At 44.8% G+C, this 20,536-nt stretch overlaps 1 protein-coding gene across 2 annotated transcripts in view; it reads left to right on the forward strand.

Moving 5' to 3' along the window:
- The window catches only part of WDR91 (WD repeat domain 91), an 832,764-nt gene that overhangs the window by 747,900 nt on the left and 64,328 nt on the right, over window positions 1-20,536 (forward strand). For both annotated transcript variants that reach the window (XM_069628780.1, XM_069628779.1), the window contains 2 exons: window positions 16,728-16,840; window positions 16,972-17,169. In XM_069628780.1, coding sequence (XP_069484881.1) covers window positions 16,728-16,840; window positions 16,972-17,169 — 311 coding nt within the window. The remainder of the gene's footprint in view (window positions 1-16,727; window positions 16,841-16,971; window positions 17,170-20,536) is intronic.

A 20,536-nucleotide genomic window follows, 5' to 3' on the forward strand; every position in this document is an offset into this window, starting at 1 on the left:
ACAAGTCTCAAACACCTGACCTATAAGACTGCCTTCTTAGTAGCCATTACATCCATAAGAAGGAACAGTGAAATTCAGGCTCTGTCAGTGCAGGATCCTTTCTTTACTATTCATAAGGATAAGCTGGTTTTACAGACACACCCTAGGTTCTCACCTAAGTTTATTTCTAAATTCCATGTAAACCAGTGCATCAAGCTTCCGGCTTTCTTCCAAAACCCACAAAACTCGTCTGAGGTTAAACTACACACCCTAGATGTGCGTAGGGCGGTCCTTTACTACGTAAACAAGACCAGACCGCTTAGGAAAACAGCTCAACTGTTTGTCTCCGTAGCCACAGGCAAAGAGGGAGATCGCATCTCTAAGGGTGCCATCTCCAAGTGGATTGTCAACTGTATCCAGTTGTGTTACTCTCTTTCTGACAAAACTTTGCCTTTTACGCCCAGAGCCCACTCGACAAGAGGCATTGGGGCCACTCTGGCTTTCATTGCAAATGTTCCCCTTGACACCATTTGCAAAGCCGCTACTTGGAGCTCTATTCACACTTTTACTCAGCACTACTGCTTTGACACCCATTCCAAGACAGATACCCAAGTGGGACAAGCGGTTCTAAGACATTTATTTGCTCATGACCCTTCTCAAATCCCACCTCCTTCTAACACTGCTTGCTAATCTATGCACAGCATGTGATCTAAGCAGATTCCACAAGCCTCAGAAGGGATACATTACTCACCGTAATCGTATTTCTGATGCTTGTATCTGCTTAGATTCACATGCAACCCACCCTTCCTCCCCTCTGAGAGAAGGCGCATGGATGCTGGTAGTCTTACCTTATCTATCTTCTATCTGCTTGGATCATCTGTACTCGCGCTACTCCTCATGCTACCTCATGTCAGAAAAAATACAATCTGAGGGCCCTAGACGCGTGAGGGATCATGGGTACAGTGGACGTCACACTAGGGATAGTATTACTGGCACGCCCTGTGTCGACGGCCTATGCACAGCATGCGAATCTAAGCAGATACAAGCATCAGAAATACGATTATGGTGAGTAATGTATCCCATATACAAAAGGTTTTTAGAAACCCCTGACATAAACGTATCCAGTTGCATGTCCTACATGAACCCTTACAAGATATCAAGCTTCTCTCCTATAGCGAGTCCTAGCTGTCCCAGATGTGGTGATGCTGTTGCTAAGTACAAGCATATGTTTTGGGTGTGCCCATTGATACTTTTTCTGGGGGACTATTCACCAGAATATTGAGGGGGCGGGAATCTCTAGTTTTAGATTGTCCCCTGGGACGTGTTTGTTGGGTATATGTTCTTATTCGAAGGCCACAAGACATGACGAAGCTCCTTGATCTGGCTTGTTTATTAGCGAACTGAGAATTGTCATGACATCTGGCCCATTGTTTGCTGTGTGGTGGGATGATGTGAGAAGATGGTCCATGGCTTAGTGTGGCATAGGACTATACATAGGGGATCACACAATGTTGATGCTAATGCATGGAACTCTTATACAATCATTCTTCTACCCATCCGATGATATGCCGCCTTAAATGCTGTAAACGAGGGTTGCTTCTTGGAGCGCTATGCGAAGGTCTACCTTTGATGGAGACTGGGAATTTCATTAGGGACACATTGGCAGTGAAAGGGCCCCCAGATCAGGGGCGAACTCTCATGATGTTAAACATGGACACTTATGGGCATGGTATTGTACAAGCTTGGATAACATCTGTGCACATTGTTGATGGCAAAGTTGTGGTTTCTGTGGGTTTTTATTTATTTTTTGTTTTCTCTCTTGCTTATGTGTATATTGGATGGCTGCCCGAATTATGTTAATTCCAACCATTGTATTGCTTTGATTGTTGTATCTGGAAAAAAAACAAATGTAAATATTTATCTCTTAACTCTGCCTGTTTTACCTTTATGATTGTTTTGACTTGTGGTTTGTAGAAGTGTGAGGGCTGAGTAGGCGGTTTAGCCTCTGCTCTTCCTTCTAATCCTGCAGGGCAGTTACAATCACATAGAGCAAAATGTTTTTATCCTTTCCCTCCTTCACCTCAGCCATCTCGCGACGGATTGTGAACTCTCTCACTGCAATTAGTCACTGGTTGGCTCTCCGCTGCCTCATGCTAAACTCTTCAAAAAGTTGTCTTTCTCCTGGCTTCTAGTGCCATCCCTATCCCCTTCCATCCTATCTCCTTCGTGGCTGACCTTCTTACTTACCTCTTTGATAGCAACCTCAACTGCCTGTGTTCCTTGTATTAATCTCCTCGACATTCACAAAATTCTTCCTTTTCTTACTAACCAGTCTACAAAAACTCCACTCTTGAGCTCAGCAAACTGGACCACTACTCAAGCCATCTCCTTGGCCTTCCTCTCTATTCCTTTCTCCCCCTAGACGAAGTCCTCAAGTTTGCTACCTAAACACTACAACCTAACCAGATCCTCACCCACTTCTGACTACCAACAACATGCTGGTTGATTCTCCATTCACAACCGCCCCCTTTTAGTTCCTTCTCCTAGCCTACAAAGCGTTCAATGCATTTGCACCTCCGTCCTGTCATGTTGTGTCTCAGTTTGCTCACCAATCTTGTTCCCTCCGAACTCCCTCGTCACTGAACCGTATTTAGTGTTTGTCATACAACTTTATTAGCACCCGGGGCGCAGCCAATCGGGTTGCTCGGATGACGAGCTGAAGCCCACGATCCAAGCCTGCGTTCTGAGCAACCATGCGGTTCTCCTGCCGCAACATCTTCCATTCCTTTTTCTCTTTTTTAAAAAAACGTATTCCAACCCCCCCAGCCCGACTTACCCATTGTGGCACCACCACCTACTCCATCTCCCTTTGCCGGCCACCACGGAAATGGAAGAGAGGGATCCGTAAGTAGCCCCGCCTTCCATCTCTGTGGTGGCCATCTTGGAACAGTATTCTCTATGAATGAACGTGACACCGTGAGGCGTCCCGTTCATTCATAGAAAAGACCCCACTATCCGCACTCCGGGTTACTGCTTTGGCAACCCGCATTGCTAATAGTGTTACTACCCGATCCAGTGTGCCGGATCGGGTGGTATCGGCCCAGAGACCCTCGTTGAAGGCCCTTGCTATGCTCAGGCCTTCAATTTGGTAATGCAATATTAACGGATGTTAACAGATATATTTGTCAGATATAAAGATTTGTGTTCATTATGCCCCTGCCCATTCCTTCCATTGTTTTAAAATTGATATACACTGTAAAGGATCACGAGTACGACTCGGACACTGTGCCATGCTGCTTGTTTGCTATAGACTTTTATTTCTCAAAACAATAAGAGCGTTGGGGGAAATTCTATCTATCGATAACCTAAGAGGGGTTTCCCTGTCTTAACAAAACTAAGGAATGTCTGTGTCAGGATGTTAAACAAGAGTATCCTCCGTCCTGTGTCCAAAACTCCTAATCTGACCCTTACACTATGAACTTAATATAATGTGCACAAGGGGATTTCTGTTCCAAGATGGCCACCACAGAGATGGAAGGCGGGGCTACTTACGGATCCCTCTCTTCCATTTCCGTGGTGGCCGGCCACATAAGGGGAGGTTTTCCCCAGGGGAAACAAGGATTACTTTGCTAGATTCATTACATACTGTTCCCCTAAGGTTCTTGGTCTCTTTGTCCTTTAGGGGAAGGGATATAGGTGATCCAATTTCCCTGGTACTGCACCATTTTTGCATTCTTTGAAAAATAGAAGGTTAAGAGACCCAACACCTTATCCTTCTGGATTATCCTTTTGAAAAGGAAGATGTGATTCCCCTTGATTTTTTAGTAAGTGGCTTAATCAATTGGGGAATTCCCAACGTATTGGTTTTTAAATATATCCCTATCCAGGCCAGCTGGGATACCCATTGATCGAACTGGGGTATGTTACTCCCTATAACTAAATGTGCTAGTAATTGTGGGATCACGGCTGCTGTTTCCAGGCTTCCTTTTTAAAAATGGTGATAGGGAACCTTCCAAAAGGATACAGCTCTCTATTCATGAACACAGCAGATTTCTTCACTGTGGGTACTTCTCCAATTTTTAGGCAACACCTTGGGTCTAATGGCAGACTATCTACACCCACTATCCAATTGGGCCCACACCTGTTATTGTTGGATGGTGAGGGATTGCTGATATAAAGTGTTACCGTTCATGTACAGAAATCTGGTCGTCTTCTTCCCATTTTTATTTCTCTTCCCCTTGGGATTTCCCCAGGTTCTCTTATCAGCTAGTTATTTTTTCACTGGACTGACTAAAGAGGATAATTACATAAGAGGGTTCAGTGGTGGATTTCCTAATTCCCTTCTCTTAGTAATGTTCTTTTAATGATGGTGTAGTTGGGGAATCTATCCTGTTTGATGGCCACTATTTCGCTAGATGTCTAAATTCACCACAGGAATAACACTGCTTTTCTCATATAGACGATGGGGGTATAAGGAATGGCACAACTTCTTCTTCACACCCTTTCATTATAATGTCTGAACCAGACCCACTACCTTTAGATCTATCATGTGTCTTTGATCTTTGTAATTCACAATGAGGGGTTCCCGGGTTAGGTATTAGCTGCTCCTCTTGTTCCAAAGAGCAGTAGCCTGGCGGGAATCGTCTTTTGTGAGAGTTGGGATGGTTTCCTGTCTATAATCTGCCAAAGGGAGATCAGAAGTCTTTTCCGGTAATATGGGAAAACCTATTAGTCAAAGGGGGCTCAGGTTTTTCTGATTTTTCTGACTCCGGAAAACAGAGGGTTACCTCTGAAGTGGATGGATCCCCTTTTCTAGTTCTTCCCGAAGGCAGTCTTGGTTTGAGATTTCTGAATGAGGTTTCTCAGAAATCGCTTCTTTATCAAGGGATCTTTGGAGGTTTCCAAACACGATGAGGAATCAGGAAGGTTGTTACTTGCTTCGGCCGGTGTACTAACTAGGGTTTCATACATTTGTAAGGTTGGCAGGGAATCCTCTATCAGTTGTTCAGGTGTTTTAACATTCTTAGGGTGTAGAGAGGCATTTTCATCTCCTCCCAGTCCCATAATGTTCTAACCCCTGTGGGAGGTAAGGAGGCTTTAGGCTCCAGAATTTCTGTCTCTTGAAGGTAGGAACTTTCCAGAGGTTTTTAAGGTCGTAGTTTTTCGGGTGTTACAATTTTACATTCTCCATGGGAAAGGGGTCTCCCGTGATATTAGGATGTTTGAAGATTTCATTCCTTCCCAGGAAACTCTGGACTCTGATTGATCGTGATTAGTGTCCGAGTTTAACTCTAACTTTGAGTCATACAAATAAATGTCCCATTTCCCACTGGGTTGTCTCTGCATTTTCACTGTTTCCCTTCTTAGAGTTTTGTTGAAAGGGAGGTTCCCATAGGCTTTCATACACTAAGGATCCCATCAGCTTGTCTCTTGTAATCGAATTATAGGAAAAATTCAGGAGGGTATTTCTTTATCTCCTTTTAGCTGGATAGGAGAGATAGTATTCTTAATTTCCTCTTATGGCTAATCCCTCCAAGAGGCATACTATAGATAACAGAAGTATTGGGAACCTTTATCCCGAGTTCTAGGGAGATGATGATTTTGTCCCTACTAGGAATTCGGTACTCGTGGGGAAAGAAAAGGTTATACGTATTTCCCTCCACCTTTTCCCTAATAGGTAAGATGGCTTAGTAAATCAAGGGGAAAAATAGGATTCCCCTTCTATGACCTGGATGATAAATGGTTTCTTGATTTCTTCATATAGGTCCCGACCCACTGGTGGAAAAGAAGATTGGAGCTGACCACCTACCCGATATATAACCTGTGGGACTGGGACTAGTCCTAGTTAATTTGCCAGTTTCTGGGGTACCCCAGTTTGTATCAGCTGAGCATGATCCCTCACTGACACCTTATGTAAGGGATCAAGAGTAAGACTCGGACACAGTGGCATGTTTGTTGTTTGCTATAGACTTTTGTTTCTCAAAACAATAAGAGGGTTGGGGGAAATCCTATCTATCCCTAACCCAAGAAGGGTTTCCCTGCCTCAACAAAGCTAAGGAAAGTCTGCATCAGGATGTTGAACAAAAGTGTCCTCTGTTCAAAAACCCTAATCTCTAAATGTAATATAATGTGCACAAGGGTTTTTCTATAGACTATGTATTTGTAGCCTTCTTTCAAAGTTCCAAAATATAACGTTTAAGGAGTAGCAAAGAATGAAAGAAAGTTCCACTTGAAAAGGGATTACCCTTCCCCTAGATTGCTTCTGGTACTTTTAACAAGTCACTTTATCACAGTTCCAGTGTTATTCTCAAGGTTTTACTTCACAATTTCAAGGGGGATTACCCTTCCCTTGAACGTTCACACAATTCCTCTTGATTGTTCCACTTCTTCACACTCTGTATTCACTTGCTTTCTGGGGGTATCGCTGTACACTTCTCCACTGATTGCTCATCTTTATGTCTCTGGTGTACTCTCCTGACAGGGTATTTAATTTCTTTCTCACTGTTTCCAATAAGAGGTATAATTCTTCCCTTTAATGTATTGGTTTGACACTTTCCCCTATTTCAGGTTCACTTTCCTTCCCACTCCTGGTTTATTCTCCTGCCACGATGTCGCACTCTTTCACAAAGTCCATTTCTCCTGAGGGGTTGAGCCCCAGACTGGCTATTTGCCTGGGTGACTAACCTGCCACAGCTTTTTCATTCTGCAATTACTTTTTTTATCATCCACAAAACAATCATTTCTAAATCTTGGGTCACCAACCCTTTCTCATTACAGTTTGTTTCTGCTTTCACTTATTCCTTCAGATATGGGATCCTCAACCCTTTTGCACCACTGTTTGCACTCGCACCAATTCCTCTTTTGAAACATTGGGTCACCGACCCTTTTCTAAAATTGCATGCATACGCATCAACTTCTTCAGTGATGTTACTTAACATGACACAGCATTCACCTACACGCGCTTCAGTAACCCGTTTGCTTTCTCTGGGTTTACCGGGCGGCTTTGGTGTACATTGTGTATTCCCTTCTCTGTCTTCTTCAATTCGCTGACTCGGCTCGCTTTCCATGAGCAGGTTAGCTTTTGCTTTTCCCTCCTCTGCTGCGCACGGTTCTTGCCGCTTCGGGCCCTCAAGCGGTAAGCTTCCTTCGGTTTGCCTCTCCTGCAAGCCGTTTTTCTCAGCCTCAGGGCAGATTCTGTTGGTCTGCTTGTCCTCTGCGCTCCGACCGGGGTCCGATAACTCACTGACGGAGCCAGCCTCTGCCTCTCTCTTCGTTCTGGTGTTCTCTCAGCTGTGTCAACTTTAAACTTCCCGGCATGGTGTAACTTCTTCCAAAGACTACAATGTGGTGTTGGTTTACTGCTTCTGGTCATCTTGATTACTCCATCTCTATCCCTCTTACTCGTCCTAGTACTGAAAAGGAGGTATGGGGGGGCACATAAGGTTGTTTGACTGCGGTAAGGTGGGATTTCTTCATTTACACCACAATAAGCTAAGCATATATGTTGTAGAGGCATATATGTGTCATTTGGAATTGTGACTGCAAGACTATTTTGGTCTAGTATTTTTCTGTCCCTCTGAAGGTTATCTTCCCCTACGTGGTCCTCCCACAGATAACCACCCCCATGGTCAGAGTCAAGTAGCTTCTTCCTTTCCCTGGTTTGTTCCTCTGGGAACCAGTGACGACTTTGCTAGATCCGTCACAACACATAAACTGTTCTAAGTAATCGCATTTCTCACACAAACACATGTTCAAATTCATAACATGCATTTTTTAAACCATTGCAAAAATTAGGAATGTTCCATACAGTAAGGTAAAGGTTAAAAATGATGCATCGTTAAACAATATTAAGAGCATGCTTATGCTCAAGTAAAGTTCAGAGTTGCCACAGATGAGCACTAAAATGTTGTTTAGAAACTAGCACTACTTTCACTTGCTTGGTCCATGTTCCAGAAGGCTGTGGCCACTGTGACGAATTGCAGGGTTTTGTCACTTATCTCCAGATGGGAGCCTTTCCATGCGAGTCTAGGGAGGTGAGCCCACTACGCAACATTTCCCCCTAGGGGTGGCGGAATGCGGACCTCAAAGGGAGACACTCCCCTCTTGGGGAAAAGGACTCCCATTCCATCAAGGAACTCCCTGAAGTCCTCTCTTGTCAACCATCAATAACATCCATGCTTCAGAGGAGTTCATCAGAACAAGCCACTGTTTGTTATTGTAATATTAGCCCTAACATTCATCTTGAAGAAATGTCTGTCAAAACCACTGAGTAAAAGAAGAGAAATGATCAAGTAATAAAGATCACCCCATGGTCTAAAGCCAACCAAACTGGTACGAAGAAGCCTGGACGAGTAAGAGAGAATGCTCATCAAAGAAAGAAAGAAAGAAAGAGAGAGAGAGAGAGAGAGAGAGAGAGAGAGAGGACTTTGATGTTACACTGGGGAGGACCCAGAACTTGGATACAAGAATAGAAGAGGGACTCATGGTATAGTCTGAAGCCCAGGAAGTTTGAACCTGGGAAGAGCTGTGAGCTGCCCAATACCGAAAGATCCTCGGTCATGAGGACCTGGCTAGTGGGAATACTGAAGAGAGGCACAGGGAAAACGGAGAACCGTGTTCTGCGAGGTAAGAGAACCCCAAGGAAACAGAGAACCGAGTGAGCGGTGCCATTACCTGGTAAAGGTGGAGACCCTAGTCCAGAAACAGGGCCAAAACCGATGCAGCTGTAGCTACGGAGGGCCACATTGTAGAAACCAAGAAGAGTCCTCGAGATCGCAGAAGCCTTTTTCCGACGCCGAGAGCTAACCTGATCCCGAAGAGAGAACCAGCGGCGCAAGCCTGTGAACAAAAAGTTGGAGAGGCATGAGGCACGGAGCACAGACAGACGCAGCCTACTCATCCTAGTGAAACAAGTCTTCATAAGAGTATGAATCATTACAGGACTGGCTCTACTCGTCTCAGTGAAGCAATAACTGATGTGAAGATTGAGAATAACTATGGGACTCGCTATACTTGTCCCAGTGAGGCAACAAGTGTTTATAGAAGTAAGAATAACTACGGCACTTAGTCTACTCGTCCCAGTGAAGGGACACGTATCATTAAGAAACAGAATAACCCTACGAAAGAAAATTATACTGGAACCAGTCTCACTAAACATTGCAAGACGGAAATTGAAGAACAAAACCCTAAGTGATTTTGGAATACCTGATTCGGTCCAAGGCAAAAGTAGGCTTAGCAGGCCAAGCAAAGATTTATGAAAAACATGTTGTTTAAGAGGAAATAAGGAACCAAATGAACACAGACCCTTAGAAGGGACATTTAGGTTCCTCCAAAGTACTGGAGAAAAGGAACCTTACAGAGATACCACAAGAAGACGCAATCCAAAGGGGTGAACACCCAAATACAGCAAGGAGATAAAGTTCATCTTCAAAAGGAAAGGGGACGCCAGGAGGATGGAAAAGTTCCAGATAAGAACTAAAGGAGTTAATTCAAGAAATAGCCAAGAACTAATTGAAAATCACCTATTGGAGCCAAACAGACTATCCAGGAAAAGGGAGTCATTCTCCTGTACGTTTGTTATTTTTCCTTAGTGGTACAGCCAGAATAGATTAGTTTTGAGACACAGGACAGACTGTTTACGTTTTGGACTTCGCTACCAACGACAAGCACACTAGCTATTTTTGTTAGGTAGTGAAACCCATAAATTGAGATAGATGGGCCATTGTCTTATTATTTAAATATCCACTTGGTGCATCTGACAAAAACTAGTCTGTCTCCTCCTTCCCACCTACCACACCACCCAAAAGGAGCAAACATGAAATAAATGTTTAGAAATTAAAATGGCGAAGGGAAAATCTAAATGCACAAGTGCCTCAAGAAACCTGTGAAATGATACGTAATGCTAACAGCAGGTCTGTAAAGACTCATTAGAATAATGTGAAGGATGTTTGATCTTTTTATTCAACATTTGTTCCTGTACCACCTTCATGCATTTCATTTATAAGTACAAGATCACATGTAAAATGTTATTTGTTGTCTGAACCAAATTATATTGCAGATCGGTCTAGGAGCTTGCCATTAGGTGACAGCAGGTGACTAATGAGAAAGCATGTATTAGCCTGGACATGAAATTCCACTTTGCAGCTGTTCCACACTTGTGTCTAGTTGGCAGACAGCTTATGTTTCCATTGCTTCCTCTAAAAAATTACTCTCTGACCTAAACAGAAGTGGGTAATCGACCTCAACAAGCAGCTCTAGTGTACTCAACTGTAGACCACTCTCTCTGCCCTCTCCAAATCCTTGGAATCTGAGATCTGGAAACACACTTTCAGCTAGCATACCATAGATGATAACATGCTTGAATTAATTGAGTCAAAGTAATACCTTTCTAATCCATGCAATTTTACAAATATTCTAATGTTGTTATGAAGCCAAACTGTGACAAGGTGGGAGTGAAGAGACACAGTTTGACCAAAGGTGGAAGAGTCTGGTGACTGGCATAGTCTGAAAGTGCAGAGTCTGCAAAGAGGTCAAGTAAAGTTGGGAAGAGGAGGGGGTGCATGCGCTTAATCAGGCCTAGGACAGCAGAAAGCCTAAATATGCCACTGATTTCATGACACTTGAATGGATTGGTGAAGTTAGGTAGGGAGGATGGGAGAGAAGGCAGGGGACACTCACATTTTTAGCAAGTAAATTAAGTTTAAACCAAACTTTGACAAAATCCACAGTTGAACTAATTCTGATTTTTATGAGCGGTTTGTTCCAATGCAGTGGAGTGAGTAGGGATAATGGGCAAAGTGAAAGGAGGCACCATGGGCATGGGACACAGAGATTGAGTGCAGAAGAGAATCAGAGGGACCAAGATGGTGAGTCGACAGAGAGACAGACTGGTATTGAGGAGCAAGACCATTGATAACTTTGTAGTCTGGAAGAAGGAACTTGAAAAGGGAGCGGTTGTGGAGAGTCAACCAACATGGTGTTGGTAGGTAGAATTAGGGGCAGATGTGGGTAGGTTGTTGGGAGGTTGTGAGCGAAGTTGAGGACTTTGTCTAGAGGGAGGAGCAGAGAGGAAGGCAAAAGAGTAGGCACAAACAGTAGTCCAGTTGCTGAGCATGAGAGCAGAGATTTGCATTTTCGTTGAGTAAGAAATTTATGCATTTTCAGAATGTTGATAAGGTTAATATGACAGCATAAGTGATGAATTGTTTCTGTGAGAGCTCGCTATTGAGGAGGACCTCAATGTTTCAAGCCTTGGGCGAGGGAGCAAGAAGGTCAGGCGGGAAGGAAATAGTGGAAGGAGGGTATTGATGATTTTGGATGCTAGGATAAAGATGACTTTCATTTTTGAAGAGTTAAACATGCGACAGCAGGGAGCCATCCAGTTACAGTTTTCATTGAGATTATTGGTAATCTGCTCCGTGATGTCTGGGTTGACGGAGGAAAAGGAGAAATAGAAGAGTGTCCTCTGCAAATAGGTGCTAGTGAAAGCCCAAACTTCAAGCTAAGACTTCTTAGGGCAGAGGTCTAAGGACTGATCGTTCGGGGATGCTGAGGGGGAGAGGGGCAGGGTCCAATGTTTGACTCCCAGGAGATTTTAAAGGAGCAACTTTCCAGAATAGAGGCAACACAGGCCAGAGCAGATATTTGCAATATCCAAGGTCCTGAAGAGTGCAGTGGAGAGAGCAGCATAGAGGTCCAAAAGGATGAGTATAGATAGAAAATAATTTGTATTGGTGAGCATCAGAGAGAATGTTTGGGACATGACAGTGCAGTCATGGTGTGGTGTTTACTACAGAAGCCAAATTGAAGTGGACTGTAAAGGCCATTATTCTCAAGCTACTTGGTCATCCGGTTGAAGACCACCTCACAAGGACTTTTGAAAAATGGAGAATGAAGGAAACTGGGCATTAGTTTGCTGGAAGGTTTGGGCCAACAGAGGGTTTCTTCAAAGGGGTAGGATAGTTGCAGATTTTAAGGTGGCAGGGAAGAGACTACCACAGAGGTTAAAGAGCTGAGCGAGATAAGTGCAGGTGATTGAGACTAAGTCTTTGACAGTATGAGGAGCAAAAAGATTGATAGGAGTGCGATATGGTTGTCACTACGAATGATGGGTGCTAATTCTGGTGAAGTGCTACAGGAATAGTCATCGGGAGTAAGGGGTAGAGGTGGTGGACAGGAGGAGGGTGGGGAAGCAAGGGAGGAGAGTGTCGCACATTTTAGAGGAAACCTAGTGATCAAAGTCATTAGCAGAGAGTGTAGAGGCAATGAATTGTGGCATGGGAGGCATGAGCGAAGCTTGGAGGGTAGATTATCGTTTATGGGAGTGATTGCAAAGAGAGGAGATTAGGTTTGTAAGGTAGGAGGATTTGGCAGAGCAGAGGTGAAGGCAGCAAGGTAATATTTGTAGGCTAGGAGTGGGGGTGGTGGTCTGTGTTTTGCACCAGTGTTGTAGGTTATGATGCATGTTTGTTTTGGGGGCTAGATCTCAGGAAGTTTTCCAGGACTGGACATGGGAAGATGTGAATGTACATGCAGGATATTGTTGGTCAAAGGGAATCTTCAGTGCATAGTGCAAGTCAGAAAAAGCATGGCCAGTGTAAGAAGAATGAATAGGCGAAAGAGACTGTAGAGAGGTCCTCACATCATCAAGTACCCTGCTTGAATTTCCTCTAGGTCATTGTGGAGGAAAGAGGAGGTGTCAAGGGTGGAGGGACAGAGATGTTAGTGAATAGTGGAGTGATCAGAGGGAGCAATGGAAAGGTCCGAGGAGGACAGTAAAGTAGAAAGAAGTGGTCAAAAGAGTTTCCACTGGAGCGGGTAAGCTGGCAGTTGAGAGAGTAGAGGGATTGGCCCGATAGGAGGCAGTTAAGTCAAGGGGCGGTGGCTACTGAATGATTGGGAATGTTAAAGTCCCCCAGCAGGACAATGAAGATGTCAGTGGGAAGTGACTCAAGTAGAAGATTCAGATCTGGGATGAAGGTGAGAGGACAAGGGGATGATGAGCGAGTCAGATTTGTGAGGGAGGGATGAGGAAGAAGTTGAATAATGACATATTCAAAAGAGGAAGAGGTAATGCCAGCTAGAGACAGGGGAAAAGTAATAAGGGCTTTATTGATAAGGTTCCTCCCTCCACCATCCTTCCCTGCAGGCGGTAGAGAGTAGAGGAAGGTAACAGAATCCACATGGAGGGATGCTAGTGCCACAGAGTCGTGAGGGGAGATCCAGGTTACTGTGATGGCATGAAGTCAAAGTGGTCAGTGATGTAGGAACACATTTTACCTAGGGATTGTGCATTCCAGAGGTCAAGTGAAAGAGTGATAGGAACAGCTGTTGTGCTGCAGACAAGGGAGATGCATGAAGGTGGAGATCCTAGTAGAACAGGAGCATCAGATTTGAAGAGTGCTGATGCAGGGGAGGGGAGAGTGAGGAAGATGTTAGACCAAGTTGTGGCTCAAGGCAATGAGAGAAGTTGAGGAGAAGAGTTAATACAAGTTGGAATGGAGGAAGGTCAAGGTGCATGATGGAGGATAGATGAAATAGACAAGTGAAGACATTAAAGGAAGGGTGCTGCCCAAGAGGGAGAGAGATGGTAAGTGGGTGAGCAGAAAATGACGGGGGGAAAGGTTGGCTGCGAAGGAGCCGGTTTAAGTTCTGGGTTGAGCTGGAATAGAGCTATAGGTATCCAAAAAACAGTTAACCGGCCCAACACAGGGATGTTTCTTGGTTTTTAGAGGTAATGCAGTAAATGAAGAGTCACTGAATTGAAGAATCCCTATGTGTGAAATCAGTAGTCGGGCAAAGGGTGAGCCCAGCAAAATGCTGGCATGAGTAAGGGCTCTGGCCTGGACCGACCATCATTGTATCACCTTGACCATACCTAAAGGTACTCACCATAGCACACCCGCTATCACCGCACCACAAACCCTGTCTAGGAACAAATGTAATATAACCTTAGAGAACCTGCTACCACTGCTACAGCCCATCATTAACCTTCCTCCTAACACTAACATAGTCCCATCCTCCTTGATCAACCTTTACAATGGCACCTTGGAACAAGCCCTCAACCTAATTGCGCCACTAAAATTGAGAAAGGCCCAAATGGTTCTCTGCAGAACTAAAAGCGTTACATAATATCAAAAGAAAATCTGAAGCCAGTTGGAGAAAAGCCCCCTCTTCTCGATCTAAGGAAAGGTTCTCCACTGCGGCGGCCACATATAAAGCGGCCATTACTAATACTAAAAAGGAGATCTTCAATACCAGAATCCAGGACGTTAAATCGGGCACTAAAGAACTTTTCTCTATCTTAAGAGAACTGGAGTCCCCTGGCGCTGCTCATTGACGACTGTATTAAGGACAAAGCCTGGTGCACTAACATCCAGCAAGCCTCATCAGACAAGATAGCACTTCTGCAAGCCAAGATAGAGACCAAAAAGACTAGCCTCGCTTCCAATGCCCATTCACGCAATACGCCCAGTTCACTTCTGCCCTCTTGCCCTCCTTTCCACTTCTCCCCTGTAACGGCGGAAGAAGTGGTAAACATAATGGCGAGCCTCAAACCATGCAACTGCCAAGGAAACTTCTGCCCGGCGTCTGTCATCAAGGACGGTGCTAAAGACTTGGCACCTATCATCACTGCCTTAACTCCTCCTTCAAGAACTCTTCAGTCCCCACCAACCTCAAAGAAGCTTGGGTCATGCCCCTACTCAAAACACCCAACATAGACCCCAACATACCGACTAACTACAGACCCATCACAACTGTCCCATTTCTCCTGAAGATTCTAGATAGGGGGGCCTGTCTTCAAATTCAGCAACATTTGGAAGCCAACAACCTACTAGGTTTGCGACAATCCGGCTTTAGACCCAGGCATGGCACCGAAACAGCCCTCCTGGACCTAAAAATCCAAATGGATGAAACCAAAGACGAGGGCAACTTGGCCATCCTGCTCTTGTTGGATTTATCTGCAGCCTTTGACCTGGTTGACCATCAAATCCTGACAAAACACCTCTCCATGGCTGCTGCATTCTCACTGAATGCCACTAACTGGATCCAATCCTTCCTCTCTAATAGGACGACTAGGGTCTTTGCACCATTGGCAGTGGCTGATCTAGTTCCTATCCAGTGCGCAGTCCCAGAAGGGTCTTGTGTCTCACCCATGCCCTATTATATCTTTACTAAGCTCCTCTTTGATCGCCTTGATGGTGTTATGTACACGAACTGCGCTGCCGACACCCAGGTCCTCGTTACCCTCACTGGTTGCTATGAAAAAGATACTGTAAAACTAAATGAAATCTACCTAGAGGTACAGGCCTGGATGGCTACACACACAGCCTCTGCTTAAACGACAAGACGGAATTACTGATCGTCGGTACACAAGCCTGTCTCAACAAACTTGACCCCTGTTACCAATCATTCACCATCAACGGTAATATCATTAAGGTCTCCAAAGAGGTCAAAACCCTTGGCGTCTACCTCGATTCCACTCTCTCCCTCAAAAAGCATAAACTCCTCAGCCTCCACCACAGCTTACACTAATAAATTTATCAAAGCATGCAAACCCTTTCTGTCCACTAACCGTTGCCTCACCCTAGCCACTGGATTACTGTAACACTCTTTTTCTTGGTTCCACCATTCACAACCTGAATAGATTACAAGTTCTCCAGAACACCGCCCTTCGATGCGCGTTAAACTTACCATGTGCTAATCACATTTCTACCATCAGACGAGATGTACGCTGGTTACCAGTACGCGGTAGAATCAAATTATGCACCTTTGTCATCACTCACAAATGCTTGTCCTTGACAGCACCCCAATAGTATCTGACAAATTCTCAAGGCATAGTTCCACCAAACCTTCTAGATAGAGCTCTTTACTTACACCGCCTTAACATACTACCCATGTTTAACCTGAAAACAGCAGGTGGCTCGAGCTTCCCGGTGCTAGCAGCAAAGTGCTGGAACTTGCTCCCTTCAGACATTAGAGCTGAACCCTCCTTTTGGTCTTTTAGATCCAAAGTGAGGGACCTGCTCTTCTCTCAGCAACCTTAGTTCTCCACCTTTTAGTACTGCATCTCCAGTAGTTGGACTATGATTTGCTTGTCTGTTTTAATTACTGTATCGGTACTATTTCGATGCCTTTTGCTATGACCACTTTGTAACCTGGTCTTCACAATGGCCTTGCGATTCATATACTGCAACTGTTCCTCTGACCTTAATGTAACCGCTCTTCACAAACCTGACGCTCTGCATCCTGTGTATGTATCTGTAACATATGTTCTGTGATTAAAGTTCCCAGATACCTAAGGGTTAGGCTGCGCTATACAAATAATAAACTATACTGAACCCTTTCCAGCCCCAACAGACCAAACAAGGAGTTCCCCATTGCTACTTCTGGCCCTAATCTGCAAACGCCCTGGCTGAATGCCTGTGGGGAGACACAATAACATGGGAGGCATTGTGTCGCATGACCCTCTGGGAGCCACTCAACATGCTCAAAATGGTTTCCAGACTTGCAGAAAGGGTTGAGGGTGTTGTAGGTCCAGGGAGCTTTGTTTTTGTGGCAGGTATCTCAGATGGTGCACAGTATCCTATGGGAATGAAGGATGTGGAAAATCAAATGACTGTAAAACGAAATTCCATTCACAGGATATGACTTCACATCTCTCCCCAACATCTCTATCTCCTCTTTATTTGTTCTGAGTCTCCCTTAGTGTTCCTTTTACCCACTCACGGCTTCTCTCTTCCACGCAGATATGCAGCAGCACCAGTGTGCCATGAGTTGGCAGGCTCACGATGGAGAGGTCTATTCCGTGGACTTTAGCTATGATGAGAACACAGTTTACAGCATTGGAGAAGATGGAAAGGTATATATTCAGTGCAGAAGGCTAAACGCCTTAAGTTGGGTGCTATTTGAGCAGGATCTAATGGTGATTGTGGGGGATTCAGATATGCAAATAAGTCTGTTTTCACACTTGTCTTTTCTTTTCTGTTCCAGTTTATTCAGTGGAACATCCACAAAAGTGGTCAAAAAGTGTCTGAATATTTTCTGCCTTCAGATGCGACAGGACCCTTCGTGCTCTCTGGGTACAGTGGGTACAAACAGGTCCAGACTCCTCGAGGGCGACTCTTCGCATTTGATTCCGAGGGAAACTACATGCTGACCTGTTCATCTACTGGTGGCACCATTTACAAGGTAATGATATAAGACTCCATGAACAGAAAAATAAGATCAGTCTTTAAGCTCTAAAAGCAATGACTAACAGACAATCTCTGTACCAGTGTGTTAGGGAGAATTCTCAGGAATGTGCTAATTGCTTTCTACCTTAGAGACCCCCAGCTCTTTTGCTGGACTTTAGGACTTTTCATTTCTAACCTGGAGAGGGTGAGACCTTTTTTCCACTCTCCCATGTATTTTCCTGTGATTTGGACTCTGTGTTTCATTTAACTTTGGAGTCTGACAAACTCCATAGGCATCATCTTTACATTGTGACACACAGCACCTTCAGTGCTTTGGCACAGGAAAGTCTCTTAGATTTCCCAAAGGTTTAAATACCTTCCCTTGGTGAAACTACTGTTTCCAAGAACAGTGAAGTAAAATTGACTTTACTTACATTTTGTAACTTTCTGGACCCAGTACACACTCTCTTACCATAGGGTGCTGGAGGGGTTACTTAGTATCCCCTTTGTCTAGTTTCTCATGTAACATGTTTGTTACCCTTCCTGCAATTAATGGCTGGTGGCAGTGGTTTACTTTTTACTACCATTGTGTGTTTTTATCGCGGGTTGCGTTCGCAGCTGCATTAAGGCACCCATGGATGCCCATTTTGTCAAAATGGCCCGAACTTCTTTTTTCGCCATTTCTTGTCAGAAAGGTCCTTCTTGAGATTTACTCTGCACGCCAAATCACGCTTGGTCCCTTTATTTGTTTTGCCTTTGGCGGGATTCACGAGTGAAGCCCGCCTCTGGCTCCAGTATGTCTGGCAGGGGCAGGAAGTGAGGGAGGTGCCCGAAACTCCCTGTGCTTAATCCCCTTGGTTACAGGAATGCACCCAAAGGTGATTGGCCGGCTGGCTGTCCGGTAAGGACAGCCACCCTGCTGTGTGATTGACAGCTAGGCTGGAATGAATGGGAGAAACCTGCATAAAAGGTGAGGCTTTTGGCTTGGAAGTCAGAGTCGACCACTGGACGAAGGAATCTGAAGAAGAACTTTCAAGAGACGCCTGCTGCAACTCCTGAACCGTTGGTTTGCCCCGTGAAGCCCTGCTGCTGTGCTGAAGCTCCAAATTTGTTTTCGACTAGAGAAGCCCTGCAAGGATGACTTCTCCCCTTGAGTTAGTGAGACCAGTCAACTCCAAAACTTCAAAGTGAACTTGTTTGGACATCCTCTCAAAGCTGGCTGTACTTCCACTGCTGATGCTGCTGGAGCTGAAGTGCCAGGGAGAGGAACACCAAATCGAGTGGATCACTTTTAAGTCAGACCCGAGCGCCAGGAAGATCCTCTGGACTTCCCTGGAGCAGGATTGACCACTACTCAACAGAGTGCTGGACCCCAGATGCAAGGAAAGTCTGAAGTGGTATCCGAGAATTGCGGTGTTGCTATATGCTGTCAGACGCGAGGAGCTGAAACACTGAAGTGCTGCTGAATTGAAGTTTGCCCATTGCTGCCGCTGACCTTCCCGTTGCAGTGCAGGAGTTCCCAGACGTCTTCCCTCTTGTCCCCACGACTGAGGCCTTGGAATAAAAGGATTTGCAGAACTGTACAGGAACAGAAGCCAGCTGGAACCATTTCAGTCTAAGAGAACTTACCTCTTGTTGTGTAGCCTTACTTGCTCTCAGTTGAGACCTGTCTTGGTTGCCCTTGCAAAGTGGCTTACAGCTTTGCCCCTCACAAGCCTCCCAGCTTGTGCCCCTTCAAGTAAATCTTATTTCTACAAACTTTTCTAAAAACATTGTGCAAGACTTTCACTTACCTGCAAAGAAGATCTTCGGCTCCCCTAGACTTTGTTGAACTAACATTGACTGTCCTGGCTCCCTGAGAGACTCTTCTTACCTTTGACTCTGTGCCTTTACCTTTCCCCCAGGAAATGGTTACATTTACTTGACATTGGAAGGTTCAAAATGTACTTACCCGTTTATGAATTATTTGTTAACCTTTGTTTTATTCCCATATCTAACCTTTACACCAAACTCAGTATTGCTCTAACTGTACCAGTGATAAATCAAGGTCCACAGTGTCCTAGCTATTTAAGTCACCTGAGGGTGTAGGACGTGTCTGTGTGCCATCCCCAATGGGTATCGTCTATTTAGAGAAACTAAGAGTGTGTTTTGCTCCCTTCTGAAGAAGGCTTATATAACTGACTGTTAAATAAATTAATAATTGTTTAATCAAGAAACCTTGAGTGTAAGTGTTTATTTGAATAGCTGTCACTGTTACAACCTTACTTCTCACATTTACCCCTCTTGAGATAAGCCTGGCTGGCTGCTCAGCCACACTACCAACCTGTATAGTACAGACTTGGGTTCCTATTAGGGTACTGCACACAATCTTGCCTAACACGGTGCATGGCTGATATCACACCACTGCCTTACTGGAAAAGTCACATGGTAAAGAGACTATTATACATTCATGTACATGACTGATATCCCCAGAGGCCAGGACCTTCACAGCTTCTGTACCTTTGCATTTCTGGGATCATCCCCCACAGCCTGAAGCATCACACCTTTTCTTCTTGTTTCTCACCAATATCATCCCATTGGCACTTGCATCGTGTTCCTGTTGATCACTGATTTCAGAGTCGTTGCACAGTCTGGAACTTTATCTTACTGAGATCACCACCTAGTGCAGTGCTCTTTACGCCCTATGTGTCAATTACTTCATCTGCAAAGGCAGCAACTACCCATGACTAATATCCCAATAAAGACACTCATCCTCTGTACTTTGTCACAGGGTTGTCAGTGGGAAGCACAAGGATGCAATTCTCAAAAGACTAGGTTAATTTATATAACAAAAATAACTGAGACACTCCCCACATTCATATGGTGAGCAAACACGCTTTTCTTTTGATGTTCTGGGCTCGGGCTCGCCCTGGCCCCCAATTCATTGTCCAGTGAAGCACCATTGTCTTTCTATTGAGTTTGCAGTGTTCCTGATTTCAGTTCTGTATGATTCACAATACGGACTCTTCAAGGCAAAGACATCACAGGTTTGGCAAAGTCTTAGGTTCTCAATAGTCCAAGACAGATGTGGAAATTTTTCAAAACTGGGCTGCTCTCCCAAGGGTTTAGGAATGTATTAGGGTGGGCCGTTGTTCCCTCTTTCTAGGGCCATGGTCCCAGGAAACTCCACCCCGTGCTAATGCGGATGTAGACTTCATGCACCTTGGTGAAGTTGCACCGCTTTGTTCCTGCTCCAGCCTCTAGAGTCTACCCTGGACTCGACCTTGTATGCTGAAATATCCTTGTTCTTAATGGCTACTGGGTCACCTCACCTCCCTCCTCAGGCTGAGTAAGTGGATCTCCCCCTCCAGCCAGATGGTACCACTCCACTTTACTCTTCTCCA

Source organism: Ambystoma mexicanum, chromosome 12, assembly GCF_040938575.1.
Source record: "Ambystoma mexicanum isolate Mex_15411 chromosome 12, UKY_AmexF1_1, whole genome shotgun sequence".
Lineage (NCBI taxonomy): Eukaryota > Metazoa > Chordata > Amphibia > Caudata > Ambystomatidae > Ambystoma > Ambystoma mexicanum.